The sequence below is a fragment of the Balaenoptera musculus genome, chromosome 3 (genome assembly GCF_009873245.2).
Source record: "Balaenoptera musculus isolate JJ_BM4_2016_0621 chromosome 3, mBalMus1.pri.v3, whole genome shotgun sequence".
NCBI lineage: Eukaryota > Metazoa > Chordata > Mammalia > Artiodactyla > Balaenopteridae > Balaenoptera > Balaenoptera musculus.
This window is the reverse complement of record NC_045787.1, coordinates 59006340-59022337: the sequence shown is the minus strand read 5'-3', so window position 1 is coordinate 59022337 and position 15998 is coordinate 59006340. Positions and strand designations below refer to the sequence as shown.

The 15998-nt window shown below is 42.2% G+C and overlaps 1 protein-coding gene across 1 annotated transcript in view; it reads right to left on the bottom strand.

Moving 5' to 3' along the window:
• Positions 1-15998, bottom strand: part of IQGAP2 (IQ motif containing GTPase activating protein 2) — a 291241-nt gene that overhangs the window by 239696 nt on the left and 35547 nt on the right. Inside the window, exon 2 of the mRNA XM_036849360.1 lies at positions 4447-4546. Within this exon, the coding sequence (XP_036705255.1) occupies positions 4447-4546 (100 nt within the window). The remainder of the gene's footprint in view (positions 1-4446; positions 4547-15998) is intronic.

The window sequence follows — 15998 nt, the reverse complement described above, 5'->3', positions numbered from 1 at the left end:
TATTCTAGGTCTTTTGCTTCTCCATATAAACTTTAAAATCCAGTTGTTGATATCCACAAAATAACTTTCTGGGATTTTGATTGGGATTGCATTGAGGCTATAGATCAGGCTGGGAAGAATTATCTTGACAATATTGAGTCTTCCTATCCATGAATATGGAATATCTGTTTATTTAGTTCTTTGATTTCATTCAACAGAGTTTTGTGGTTTTCCTCATATAGATCTTGTATACATTTTGTTAAATTTATACCTAAGTATTTTTTTTAATTTTTATTTATTTATTTTTATTTTATGGCTGTGTTGGGTCTTCGTTTCTGTGCGAGGGCTTTCCCTAGTTGCTGGCAAGTGGGGGCCACTCTTCATCGCGGTGCGCAGGCCTCTCACCGTCGCGGCCTCTCCCGTTGCGGAGCACAGGCTCCAGACGCGCAGGCTCAGCAACCGTGGCTGACGGGCCCAGTCGCTCTGCAGCACGCGGGATCCTCCCAGACCAGGGCTCGAGCCAGCGTCCCCTGCACCAGCAGGCAGACTCCCAACCACTGCGCCACCAGGGAAGCCCTATACCTAAGTATTTTATTTTGGGGGATGCTAATGTAAATGGTAATGTATTTTACTTTTAAATTCCACTTGTTCATTGCTGGACATAAGAAAGCAATTGACTTGTATGTTAACCTTGTATCCTGCAAGCATGTTATAATTGCTTATTAGTTCCAGGATTTTTTTTTTATTCTTTCAGGTTTTCTATATTGTCGATCATATAAAGAGATTTTATCTTCCTTTCCAATCTGTATATCTTCTATTTCCCTTTCTTGTCTTATTGCATTAGCTAAAACTTCCACTATAATATTGAAAAGGAGTGATGAGGGGGAATACCTTTGGCTTGTACCTGATCTTAGCGGGAAAGTTTCAAGTTTCTCACCAGGAAGTATGATGTTAGCTGTAGGGTTTTTGTAAATAGTCTTTCTCAAGTTCAGGATGTTTCCCTATATTCCTACTTTACTAAGAATTTTTATCATGAATAGGTATTGAATTTTGTCAAATGCTTTTTCTGCATCTAATGATATAATCATATGATTTTTTTCTTATTTAGACTGTTGATGTGATGAAGCACATTAACTGATTTTCAAATGTTGAACCAGCCTTGCAAACCTGGGATAAATTCCACTTGGTTGTGATTTATGTAGTTCTTTTTATACATTGTTAAATCTGATTTGCTAATACTTTTTTATAGCTGAATAATGTTTCATTATATGGATATATCACACACTGTTTATCCATTCATCAGTAGACGGACATTTGAGTTGTTTCCACTTTTTGCTCTAATGAATAACACTTCAATGAACATTTGTGTGCAGGTTTTTGTGTGGACATAGGTTTTCAATTTTCTTGGGGATATACCTAGTGGTGGAATTGTTGGATCATATAGTAACTCTGTCTTTAATTTTTTGAGGAGCTACCAGACTGTTTTACAAAGTAGCGCCAGCATTTTACAATCCAACCAGCAATGTACGAGGGTTCCAATCTCTCTATATCCTTAAAAACACTTGTGATTGCCATTCTTTTTGATTATAGCTATCCTAGCATGAAATGGTATCCCATTGTGGTTTTGATTTGCATTTCCCTAATGACTGATGTTAAGCATCCTCTCCTGTTCTTATGGTTCATTTGTGTATCTTATTTGGAAAAATGTCTATTCAGAAACTTTGCCAATTTTTAAATTAGGCTATTTACTTTTTATGGTGCGTTGTAAGAGTTCTTTATATATTCTGAATACAAGTCTCTTATCAAATAAATGATTTGCAAATATTTTCCCTCATTCCATGAGTTGTCTTTTCAATTTCTTGATGGCATCCCTTTGAATAAAAAAGGTTTAATTTTCATGATGTCTAATTTATCTAGTTTTCTTTTTTTGGCTTGTGCTTTTGGTGTCAAGTCTCAAAAACACTGCCTAACCCAAGGTCACAAAGATTTACTGCTGTGTTTTCTCCTAAGAGATTTACAGTTGTGGTTCACACAACTGTAAATTAGATTAACAAAACCATTTTAAGATACAAATGATTGTATCTATTCTTTCAAAAAAACTATTCTTCAGGAAGCTTTCTTCAAAGAACTTGGGCTAATTGTTATGTTGACTTTTTTTTTTTTCTTTAAACTATGTCTTTTTAAAAAAAAATTTATTTATTTATTTATTTATGGCTGCATTGGGTCTTCGTTGCTGTGCGCAGGCTTTCTCTAGTTGCTGCGAGCAGAGGCTACTCTTCGTGGCGGTGCGTGGGCTTCTCACTGCGGTGGTTTCTCTTGGTTGCAGAGCACGGGCTCTAGCACGTGGGCTTCAGTAGTTGTGGCATGCGGGCTTAGTTGCTCTGCGGCATGTGGGATCTTCCCGGACCAGGGCTTGAACCCATGTCCCCTGCATTGGCAGGCAGATTCTTAGCCACTGCACCACCAGGGAAGCCCGTTACGTTGACTTTTTGAAATCAAAATTTAACTACAGAATTTTTGATGACAAGCTTCCAAGCTATCTTGATACCACTTTGATACATTCAGAAGAAAACTATGCTTATGTTATCACCATACACCTGACTGCTACTACATTTCACAGAACACTTACACCTTCTTAGTTGATTTTTAGAAAAAAAAAACAAAAAAAAAATTCATAAAGTAAGTAGGGCAGGTAGTGGTAACATCTTTTTCATCCCTTACAGGGGAGACAAAACTGAAGTTCTGACAGGTTAGATGACCTGTCCAAGGTCACAGAGCTCAGAATTGGTGGACCTAAGGCCAGGAAATTCAGTCTACTAACTCCCACTCACACTCCTTCCCCTCTGTGTGACACTGATCCTCACTTGTAGAACCCAGGAGGCAAAAACTTAGAACGCAAAGTGCGTGTCAGGAGGAAGTTTCCACTAACTCTTTTTAAACTTTTTCATTGAAAGCATGTTTATTTTGATTTTTCTTTAATAAACTTATTTATTTTTGGCTGCATTGGGTCTTCGTTGCTGCGCGTGGGCTTTCTCTAGTTGCAGAGAATGGGGCTACTCTTCATTGCGGTGCACAGGCTTCTCATTGTGGTGGTTTCTCTTGCGGAGCATGGGGTCTAGGTGCGCGGGCTCAATAGTTGTGGCATGTGGGCTCAGTAGTTGTGGCTCGTGGGCTCTAGAGCGCAGGCTCAGTAGTTGTGGTGCACAGGCTTAGTTGCTCCACGGCATGTGGGATCTTCCTGGACCAGGGCTCGAACCCGTGTCTCCTGCATTGGCAGGTGGATTCCCAACCACTGCGCCACCAGGGAAGTCCAGCATGTTTATTTTGAATGCCTGTGAATCCCTCTCCCTATCTAACTTTAGCCACAATTTGGCTAAAAGCATGTTTTTAATAATCTTAGACTGACAGTGAGTCTTCAGTGACTTGCAACCTGTCAACTTCCAGACACATTAAATAACCTTAAAAACTGAGCCTTTAGAGCTTAGAGCTACAAGGCTCTGTTAAAACATTAAACAACCTTGGAAAACCCCCTTTTAAGCAATTTTGAGGCCAAATTAGTACATGTGTCACTGAATGTTCTTCTACAAAACAGTGATTAGAAACCTCATTCTTCTAGCTCTGTAGGTAGCTATTAATCAGTGATCAGAGATAATTAACACCAATGACCATTAACTCAATGTTTATTTTCTACAGAGATGAGAGAGCTGGAACATATCTGTCCATGAAACAATACTGTTGCTTGATCACAGCACAAAGCATTAAATCAGAATCTAACCCATGGCATATGGGCACTGCAGTATGCACCCAGCAAAGGACAAAGTTCTGATTCCCCTGATACCGAGGCCTAAGTGCAAATACTTTATCTTCACTTTCTCCTTGGAGAACCCAACATTGACTTGTAATCTAAAGAGTCTAAAAGAGTCAGTGTGATTTTAGAGACAACATATCCTAAGTGGTCACACACCCATGGGTTAAAAAGGAGATTGCTGTCATAAACCTACTCTCCAGCTTAGTGAACGATGGACTTCAGTCTGAAATGCTATTTTTCTACTGGGTATATAGGAATATATAATTATACATTAATTAATAATAGTAGTAATAATTATAATCATTGGGGTAGAGTTGGGGAAAAGACATGAGGAAGCTCTGGAGGAAAAGGAAGTTGATTTAAGTCTCTGCTGCTTCCCCACATCCGTGCCAGAGAGATGAGAAATTCTGAAATAATCTGCAATTTGCCTAGAGATTTCCTAGGAGGCTCTGAGGAAGAAAAAGGAACAGTTGCCTCCCTAGTGCCTTGACCATGGCTGTGGTAGCAACTTTTTCTCAGTTCTGCCATTTACAAAACACAGGTGGTTCTTCTCCCATTACCTTACTATCAAAAAGGCTGCAAACGAGTTATTAAAAATACAGTACCCCAAAGCTCATCTCCAAGAGAAGGTGCACAAATAGACTAAGTTTGAATCTTACCTTTTGGCTTCCTCCAGGTGGCACAAATATTCATACGCGATATTCTGCCGCCTCCTCTCATCCATCTCCTCTGCCGAGAGTCTTTCATCGTCCACAATAGCTAGAAATAGAGGATAACATCACATGACTTGTTAACGGCAGTGTTCATCAAATAATGAGACAACCAACTAGGAAAAATGCATATGCAGCTCAACACTGAATAATGAGAGATGGGGGTATTGAAACATCAAGCGCAGAAAGAGATTTGCTGTTGGATTTTACAATATTATATTATTTCTAGCAGAAAATGCAATACTGAAGTATAAGTTGATATTAAATAATAGAAGGAGAATAGCAATCAGATTTCACAGACATGATGCCACAGGATTTAGACAGCCTCAAGTCAATTAGAGGACCATCTACCAGCAACAACTTTGCTCAACAAGCTTGTAGAATTGGTCCAATGGCTCAGCTTGGACCATCCTAGAAATTCCAGGGTTGAACAAAGAATCTACAAGGACCTGTGTTCTAACACTCCTAGAGGGAATTAAGGTTTCTCATCCAACCCAAATCCTACTTTACAGATGGCAAAGTCACTAAAATTCCTCCCTTGTTTATCTCTTGGTCTTTACAAGGCTAACTTTCCCTGGTCAACAGGTATCCAAAAGAAAAAAGCCATGGAGACAGCCAGTGAGCAGAGTCTCCAAGCCCACACCTTTTATTCCAACACAAGCCTAGTTTATAAACTGCCATGCTTCAGCCTTGCTTTTCTGTAGAGAGCACAGCTTCCCCGTTTCCTGCCTGCACTTCCTCTGCCTGTGGGCTCAACAGTACCCCACAGCCGCCAACAGTCACACCAGCCAACTCTTAGCTGCCTATTTACACGACAACACTCCTCTCTCGTGAAAAGGACCCCTTTTTCCTGTTCAGTCCTGAACTTTCATTCTGATGGTTGTAAAATGAATGTGGCTTCTCGTCTGTTAGATTACTCATCTAACGAAGACAATGTGTGCAGGCAGCAAGGCTGTGGTCATGAGGGGCAGGACCGTCCGTGTCTGCTCTTTTGTTCCCCAGCCGCCAGCTCCAGTCAGCCGTTCCATAAATGGGACCCCTGGTCCCAAACAGAGGAGAAAAGGATGTGAAGGTCACCCATCCATCCCTAGGAAAGGCCAACCCCACGCCCTACTGATGAGGAATCTGAAATATCAATCCGGCAGACAAAAGGAAGTAAGATCACATTTTGAACTCTTACTAGGCAAGTACAGTGCTCGACACTTAAGATCGAAAAATAATACCAAACCCTCAAAGAACTCAAAAGAAAGGGGAGATTAAATTTACGTCAATATAAAACATGACGGAATACCGTAAGCATGGAAATACGTACTAGATGCTTATTTATTGAGCACTTACTTTCCTTCAAGGATTAGGCAGCGTTTTCTATGCAGTGTTTCATTCAAGTCTCACAACTCTCTCTGAGGCAGGTGCATAATCTATCCCACTTTACCCTCTGAGCAAACAGGCTGAGAGGCCATTTGCCCAAGTGAAGAGCAGAAACATTAGAGCTAGAAGTATTTGGATGGGATAGAAAAAGCAAGTACAGAACTTTGGGAACTGTCTTTGTTTATGGGTGAGGAAGAAAAAGAACCAGCAGGAGAGGCTGGAAGAGCGCTCGGACAGGCTGGTACACAACAAAAGCAGGGCCAAAGGAGCAGGAGTTTCCACACGGATCACTATCCTTTTCCCTATTCCCGCCCCGTCCGACGACTCCCAAGTTTCCTTGCGGCTCCATTCCTTAAAACAGGGAGACCTCAGCCCACACCAATAACACCAAGAGGGCTCAACAAAGATTTGTATTTGTCAAAAGCATCTTTCTTTCTTTTCTTTCTTTTTTTTTTAACAAATTGAATCTGATTTAACTTTAGAAGAGAGCTTTCAGATTTAGGAAAAGTACGGAAGCTCTCGAACAACCCTCCTCTGCACCTCCACTCGGAGACCCCAGGCCTTTGACGTCTCTCCCCTGGACTCTTGCAACAGCCCTCAAACAGCCCCCCAGTCGCCACCCCTCCTCCACCCATTCTCCTCACTGTCACCAGAAGCATCTTTCTAACATACAGTCCTACTGATGCTATTCTTCCTCTCTAAACCTTCGATGGATCCCCACTTCTTACAGAACAAAGTTCAGGAAGAGAACACGTTCTCTCTCCTCCCCTACCTGAAGCCTACAGTTCAACCACCCTTCCTGGCAGCACCACGTTCCAGGCCCAAACCATTCCCTTTTAAGTTTGAGTTCTGCTCTCCACCATCTCTCTGTCTAGAAAGCCACTGTCCCGCCTGTGTGTGACACCTCTGTATCTTCTTGAGCAAACTTCTGTGGATCTCAAAGTCAGGATCCATCCCCAGTCCTCAGCGCCTTGGTCCACATTTCTATTACATCACTCACCGTGGAAGCCCCCACTGTAACTGGCTCACATCTCCCTCTCCAGACTGGGGAGTCTTTAGAGGAAAAGACTCTTTTGCTTCATCTTTTATGTGGTTCCTTGCACGGAGAGGGCACTCAAATATATGCTCAACAATTATCTTTCAGTGACTCTTTAGTAAGTGAGCTAACCATCATCCCGCCATGAATATACTTGGAAATTATGATCTTCTCATCCTGGGTTTTCTTAGAAGATTCCCAGCATGCCCGCATAGCATCAGCTAATCCTCCATCTCCATTGTTCCTAACAGTTAATCCCCAGGACCCCCCATGACTACCAGCTTCTCATTTTAATTTCAGTCTAAAGACTGCCTCCCATTTCTGACAGGATATTTTCATTTTATGGTACCTCCAGCATGTTAAAGCTTGAAAGCAACAGAAAACTCTTAGTCGGAATCCACCTGGTCATTTTGCCCTCCTCAGAGGTAAAGGTGGGGTCACTCTCACTGCCACCTTCCTTCTTGGCTGCTGCTTCCTTCCAGCCTCAACCAGCCCACCCAGAAGGAGGCAGAAGCACCAGCAGTGCTGGCCCCCAGGCCTCTGCCCCCCAACTGCCTCCACAAGCCACGCAGGACCCTACCAGCCCAGAGCTGCTGGGGGCTCTCAAACTCTGACATCACCCTGTCCAAAGAGAAGATCTGAGTTAACGTTTGAATTAAAACACACTCTCCCCACAAAGCTTTAAATCGCCACTGCAACGTTTTGGCCATAGCTGATGGAATTCTACCTTTTTTTTTTTTAAATAAATTTATTTATTTAATTAATTAATTTATTTTTGGCTGCATTGGTTGCACGCGGGCCTTTCTCTAGTTGCGGCGAGCGGGGGCTACTCTTCATTGCAGTGCACAGGTTTCTCATTGCGGTGGCCTCTCTTGTTGTGGAGCACAGGCTCTAGGCGTGCAGGCTTCAGTAGTTGTGGCATGCGGCTCAGTAGTTGTGGCTCGCGGGCTTAGTTGCTCCGTGGCATGTGGGATCTTCCCGTACCAGGGCTTGAATCCGTGTCCCCTGCATTGGCAGGCAGATTCTTAACCACTGTGCCACCAGGGAAGCCACTCTACCTATCTTTAAGGCTCAACTCAAGGGCCACTTCCTTCCCAAAGTCTCCCCTGACTATTCCTGTTCACACTGTCCTCTCTACTGGTACTGAAACCGGACAGGACTCTGTGGGAGCCTCCCGGGTACAAATCCTTTCCAGGTCCCCTGTTTCTTGTTTGCAGGAAAAAAATTTTAGCCTCCTAGACCTTCCCTGAGTACCAAAGGACAGACTCAAACAGTTACTAATCAGGGAAGGGAAGGAATGCATAAACAAAGAAGGAGCAGTCAAGAAACTCTAGTGCAGCGATGGGTAGGGTCCTGGTTCCTCCTCAAGGAATATATATAACAATATCTTTGAGTTCACTGAGCCTGCGCTCTAGAGCCTGCGAGCCACAACTACTGAGCCCGCATGCTACAACTACTGAAGCCTGCATGCCTAGAGCCCGTGCTCCGCAACAAGAGAAGCCACCACAATGAGAAGCCCACACACTGCAACGAAGAGCAGTGCCCGCTTGCCGCAACTAGAGAGAGCCCGCATGCAGCAATGGAGACCCAACGCAGCCAGAAACAATAAATAAATAAAATAAAATAAAATAAATAAATTAAAAAACATATATATATCTTTGAGTTCTTCTACAGGAACTAAGGCTCCCACCCAGGTGGAGGATGGTAACTTCAGGCTGAGCACAAGATTCCTAGAGCACTGCCCTGTTACCTCACCATCAGAAGAAGAAGAAAGCCACACACTCTGCAGCCCTCACCACAAATTCTGCCTATAAGAACTTCTCCCTGAAAACCATCAGAGAGTTTGGGGGTTGTGAGCACGAGCCACCTGTTCTCCTTGCTTGGTCCTGCAATAAACCTTTCTCTGCTCCAAACTCCCACGTTTCAGTTTGTTCGGCCTCACTGTGGGTGGGGCACACAAACTTGCGTTTGGTACCAGTACCTCCTATACTGCTTCGTTTAACAGTAAACTCCTAGAAGACATATGTGTGTCCTCACGGTGTGCAGCACACTTCCCTGCACAGGCTGCATGCTCCATTCAAATATCTGATGAACAAATAATCTTTTATCAGGAAAGAGTAATAAATGGGCTTTAAAGTATCTACGTGGGGTAGTTTTATTTGCCTATTTACACTGAATAAAGGACGTGGTCATTGATGGAGCAAATACAGCGCCATTCTATAGACTTTACTCAACTCAGATTCAATTCACAGATTCTATGAGCCGGGCATGAGTCAAAGCACCAGGGACGGGGCAGTGAACAAAACAAAAAATGTTTGCCCTCATGGGGCTTCTTTTTACACATCCCTTCCTTCCCTCCTGACCCGGCCCACTGGACCACATACCTGGCTACTGTCCTTGCGACCACACACACTTCAGTCTCACCTTCCTTCCTTCATAACCTATTGTCAAAGCGTAAGCCAAGGTTACGAGTGTGAGAATGTCTTAACCATGACAAAAGCAGATCCCTCTGGGCCACAGAGGTTGCCTGCAAATATTTCTGCATTACTCAATATTTACTAAGTAGCAACTTCTGATAAGAGCCACTGGCACGGATGACACTGCCATTTAAAAAGCCATCACGGAGCCGATAAAAGAATACACTTAAGCATGACTCTATCGCCTATGAAGCACTTTCCCATGTTACTGTGTGGTTTTCATCATCTCCCTGAAAGATAGGAACGAGCTCTTTCTTACAGTTGAGGAGAAGGGGGTCATGCAAGGGGAAGGGACCGCCTACAGTTACTGCTGGGTCAATGGCAGAGCCAGGGCTGGAACTGAGGTCCCTCGGCATCTCAGCCCCTGCTCTTTGCCCAGCGCCATGCTGCTGCTGAATCTGAATGAGCTGCGGAAGGCGCTTGTCACTGCCAAGCCCAAGGGAAGACCACTGAAGTGCCTCCAGAGTTGCTTTTATTTTAAAGCAAATTGATTAACTGAGACTTCCTCTAAAGATCATCTTTACTTGCTGCCTTGAACCCTAAGAAACACGAGGACGTTCGTTGTGAAGAACGACTTCCTGAAGTATTAGCAACTCACAAAACACTTTCTGTTATGTTAGCCGACATTGGCTAAAAGATGGTAAAGCAATCACATTCTGTGGAAATTGCATTATAGGGTTTATTCAGAGGTTTAAGGAACAGAATGAGTCTGTAGAAAAGGTTTTGAAATAGAACTATAAGGTTAGAGACAGAAGGAACCTAAGGAGATCATTTTTCAAAGGACATCCACAAAATCCACCGGGAAAATAGCCCAAGACCTACCTTATTCATGAAGGAGTTGGCGTGGTCACTTGTTCACTTCAGCTACTCTTGTGTGCTCCCTTCACACAAGGACACCAAGGCCACCATCTCCTTTGTATTAAAATTTATTCATTTGTTCAACAAATATTACAGTGGCTGCTTTGTGCCAGTCTGTTCTAGGGACTGGACACAAGTGACAAGTTTGACACACTAAGTCCCTCATGAAGTTTTTATTAGAGTTAAACAACTAAAACACTGGCATAATTACAGGATGCTTAGATAAGTAGGGGTATACTGGAGGGAAGGTTGGCAAGAATCACAAAACCAGGGTTGGGAATCTCCATTTTATAAAATGGTATTATTTAAGAAAAAACAGGTTAAGAATATAATATGAATCATCAATTCATAGAAACATGCCACAGTTTAGCATTTTATGGACACAGTGTTGTTTTGTGTAACTCAAAATTTCTGTAAGGAACCCTGAATGTCCTCAGGTATGTCATTCAATTCAAACATGTACTGAACCATCTTGTAAGAGTTCAGACTGCCTTTACACCTAAATGGGTATCTCCTCCCTCTCAGAACTTATGGTTACCAGAGATATATACCCCAAGGAAGAGAACTGATTCCGAAACCCTAAAACTGGGCCAGGTTACAGGGGTAGGATACAAAAAAATGAGAGAACCCCAAGTCCAAGATTTCCAGTAAGCTGATACTCAGTAAACTGACCCGTGATATATTCTGGCTTCCTACCAGCTTCCTGAAGCATTTCGCAGCTACTTAATCTTAAGCCTTAAAGGACCACATGATCAAACTTCCCTAAACTGAATTTTCTTTTGAAAAGTAGGCAAACCTGGGGTTGAAGTCCTTAGCAACCCGAAACATATTCCCAGGCACCCTAAAGAATAGGAAACAACAATAGAGATTGTCATTCCACCTGTTAAAGACATTGAAGGTTTCATCAAGCCATGGAAATTACAAGACACTGAGTGCATGGGCTCACAGCTCATCCATCTCCACATCCCTACCAAGTGCCAGGTAAATGGTAGGTGCTCAGTAAAGTCTGCTGATTGGCGTGCTCAGCTTTGTGCTTGACGGGCAGAGATGCTATGCCCTTCCTAAATTTAGTCCAACTAATTCCAAGCCCTGATGGTAATACAGTCATACTGTCCAGATCCCAAGGGAAGGAGAACTGAATTTGAAGCCTGCCCTCCACACCTTTCCTGGAACTTCTCCCCCATCATACATTTCTAAGAACTCTCCAGAGTTATAAATCAACACACAACTTCAGAGGATATTCAGGCTACATATGGCACTAAGGGACTGTGGTCACCTCCTCTAAAGCCCTAAATCTTCAAGTTCAGCATTAGAAGGAGAATTTCCTAGGTGGGGAAAGAAGGGTAACCAACAAACTACGCAGCTTCCTTACAAGCATTAGGGTCTCTGATTGGCTACCAATGTCCTTTTTCCAGTGAGGTTATTAAGGCCCAGAAGAGTTAAATAGCTTCTTTGTTGTAATTACTCACAAAAACAAGAAACATTTCGGGCTTTGTGAAAAGTTTATCCCTTTCTGAAAACATGATTTAAATGTACATAGCTTTAAGATCCACATATGAAAAAGAGTTCTTTGATCCCACTTTGATACAAAAGGTCCCAAACTTCTCCCCCCAAGAATGTGATCATACTTGAGCGCCTAAGATGCCACCTGTTTCTAACAAGGCTGGATCTCAAAACCCAGGACACCTTTTCAGAACAGGACCTCACTTCTACATCTCACACATGGGGGTAAAATTAATTTTGGGCCGCTGTGCAAATGTGAACAAGAATGTCTTTTTTTTTAATAATCTGGAAACTCAAAGCAGACCATGAAGATGTTAAGGCCCATATACAAAGGTGGGCCAACCTGAAGTCTGGGATGGGAGGGAGGGGTCTGTCTGGAACTTTGCTCAATTTGGGAGAAGAATTAAAAGCAATGATTCTCAGATTTGGGATTCTGTAGTCAATTATAATTGCAAAAAAACATTTTGGGGACAAAAACCATCTCTTTTGCTACCAAGTAGGCACAGGGAAAATTCCATTTGCTCACTGCCTGCTCCTACACACTTCGTCATCCCCACAGAGATCTCAGTAAGGAAGAATGGAGTGTCAAGTTTCCAAGGCCAATTTAAGACTTTTTAACCCCAACAGTTAAAATTACAGAAGGAATTATAAAAATCTTTAGTCTGGATGAGCTTCTACTATTTTTAAAGGAAGGGAAAGAAATTCAACTCATCTCACTTGGATATGAACTTTTTGTGCTTAAGATGCTCAGTGCAAAACTGCTCCAAATTATTTACAACCAGTCCTAAAATGATTCTCCCTGTTTTCTACAGATAATGAATATTTTAAGGACATAGATGTTTACCTAAACTTTAATACTTCATGGGAATGATGCTATTCTACAACTGTTAAACAGACTTAGCAGGTTATGTAGTGACAGTTCCTGGGCTGTTCTCAAGAAGTAGCAAGTCACTGGTAATACCCTGTCCCTGTCCCCTCAAACTACTCCAAATAACCCAGAATATCAGAGGGTATTGCCACAATGCTAGGAGTCTTAGAAGACAATAGAACAGGGCAGCTTGGCCTAATTTTTCCTTGACTATTAGGAGAAAAGAAATAATAAATCATAAATAGTTCAAAGGTAAGTGCAAGAAAACAAAACACAGCCTCTTGGTTGTGAGTCTTCTCTGCGTTTCAGACGCCTATGTTGTCTTTCTCTCATTCACGTGAGCACTTTGTGATACGTGCATAAAAAGTAGCAGACAGAAAGGATTAACACATAATGATCGCTTACTACGTGCCAGATACTTTACATATATTATCGCTTATCCCCCTTTAAAATAGGAATTTGAATCTCCCCTTTTCTGGTGGGAAAAAAACTCAGAGAGGTTCGGTCATTTAGGTTTAGGTAATGCTAAGATCTTAACGACAATTCAGTGGCAGATTTGGGATCTGAAAGAACTCTGATTCCAAAGTTCAGATCTTTCTACTCTCCCCAAGTCCTGCTGCCTCCCTGCATGTAAATGTCTGATGACTGGCCCAGCGGCTATTAGGCTCTTCTGAGGGTGTTATTAATGGTATTACCAATATCTCATTAATCAGCAGATAGATTTATGTGACTTTATTTTTCCTACTGGAAACCACATCAATTAGTGCTATTACCTTGAGAAAGTATAGACAGTAAAATTACAGGCTTATTTCTTAGAGATGCAGAAACCTCAAATGCAGTCCAACGAAGAAAAAATCATTAAGATAATATTCAGTACTGCCAAGTTAGACTGTATCAGGAATGCAAGAGTTGAAACAAGATCAAAACAAAAAACTAAATGATGCTACTTACATGATACACCACGTCATATGCAAAGTCATATGGTCAATAAGTGCTGAGAACACATTTGAGAAAATTTACCATGTTTTATCTGAGGCACCCTCCCCCATTCTACTCCTCTTTTCCCCCCAAAGGTGAATTTCTGCCTAAACTGACAAAGATACCTGATTTTTAAAAAAGGGAAGGGGGGGCTGAGACAAAAGAGCAGTGGTTTTGGGTGCCTATAACATTGCCACACTCAGTTATGAAAAAGTTAACTAGGCACTTCCCTGGTGGGCCAGTGGTTAAGAATCTGCCTTCCAACGCAGGGCACACAGTTCGATCCCTGGTTGGGGAACTAAGATCCCACATGCTGTGGGGCAACTAAGCCCACACTCTAGAGCCTACACATCACAACTAGAGAGCCCATGAGCTGCAACTACTGAGCCCACGCACTCCGGAGCCTGTGCACCACAACTACTAAGCCTGCACGCCACAACTAGAAAGAAAGAGAGAAGCCCACACACCGCAACTAAGACCCAATGCAGCCAAATAAATAAATAAATATTTAAAAAAGTTAACTAGACACTCAGTTTCCTCATCTGAAAAATAGGAATAATGCCACCTACCCTCATGAAGTTGCTGTATGATTATTTTAAAAAAATATTTTAAAATCATATATATTTCTAATTATTTAATAAATCCTAATATAATCAATTATTAAATTAGTTATAAGATATAAAACTTATAAACATGTATAGTAAAGACAACAGATAATCAGCTAGTTTTTCCAAGGCTAATTGATTATACTCAATTTTTCCCTCACTCAGCAGCTTTAGCATCTATCTCCCATATAATTTGCAAATTGAATGTATTTGAAGCTATATAAATTTTAAAAAGCACAATTTTAATTCCACACACGTATACATATTTTATATAGATATGTGTGTGTATATTGCTATAATAATTATATAAGATTATATCATATGCACTCTAATCAAGGGGAAAAAAGCCTAAAAGGAAATGCTAAAATGTTAAAGCACTTGTTTCCAAAAGGAGGGCTCTGGAGTTTTTTCCTTAACTTTGATTCTTACACATTTTCCAAATATCTATACCAGGGGTCCCCAACTCCTGGGCTGTGGACCAGTACCGGTCTGCGGCCTGTTAGGAACCAGGCCACACAGCAGGAGGTGAGCAGCCGGCAGGCGAGCAAGCGACGCTTCATCTGCCGCTCCCCATCGCTCCCCATCGCTCGCATTACCGCCTGAACCATCCCCCACCCCCCTACCCCCCATCCGTGGAAAAACTGTCTTCCGTGAAACTGGTCCCTGGTGCCAAAAAGGTTGGGGACCGCTGCTCTATACCACTGATGTGTACTACTGTACTTATATCAGAAATAAGAAAGGATTAAATTTGTTTTTATGTTCAGTTACAGAAAGATGTTTAAAATATGATGAGGAATAAGCCTTAATGCCAGTTTCATTGAGAAAGATACCTTTCATGCAACTAATTGACCCATTTGAACTTCTAGAAAAGAATCACAGGCATTAAAATTTATGATGAATATTTGGTCAGCTTTATTGTGTAAAACACACACACATACACACACAGAAGTTCAAAGACAGTGGAGAGGAAGATGATTAATGGCACCACAGTCTGTTGGAAGGTGTGCTAAGCTCACGAGAGAAAAGAGGTAGGGATAGAGCTAAGTGAAAGGGAATGAACAGAACAGGACCCAAGCTGGAGAACAGAGAAAGCTGCGGCAGACCTATGTGACATGAAACCTTACAAGTCTGAACTAGAAGAAAAACACGGGTATCCTTTACAAGAGCACAATTTGGCAACAGAACGAACAGGATGAAGAAGAGCCTGGTATGGGGGAAGAAAAAGGAAGCCAACAGAGAGCAGCCAACTCATTTTGTGACTTCAGATGGTGGACGTGGAAACTGCACATGGCTCTGCACCAGTAAGGCAACCCCAGGGGCCAATTTCCATAAAGACAAGTTTGTGTAATTAACAAGGAAACAACATGGAGGCATCCCACTACTGTAGGGGTATACGAGGAGCTGACTTTAAACGTGTATTTAGAAGAGGACTTTAATAAAACAGACTCAGAAGGCTAGGATGTAGAACAGAAGGGTACTATTAATGTAAGCATATGCTGTTTGTTAGTGAGTGTGAATGAACACATGATTCAGGACAGTCAATTTTTTTAAAAAAAATAAATTTATTTATTTATTTATTTTTGGCTGCGTTGGGTCTTCGTTGCTGTGCGCGGGCTTTCTCTAGTTGCGGCAAGCGGGGGCTACTCTTTCGTTGCGGCATGCAGTCTTCTCATTGTGGTGGCTTCTCTTGTTGCAGAGCACAGGCTCTAGGCGCACGGGCTTCAGTAGTTGTGGCACGCGGGCTCAGTAGTTGTGGCACGTGGGCTCTAGAGCACAGGCTCAGTAGTTGTGACGCATGGGCTTAGTTG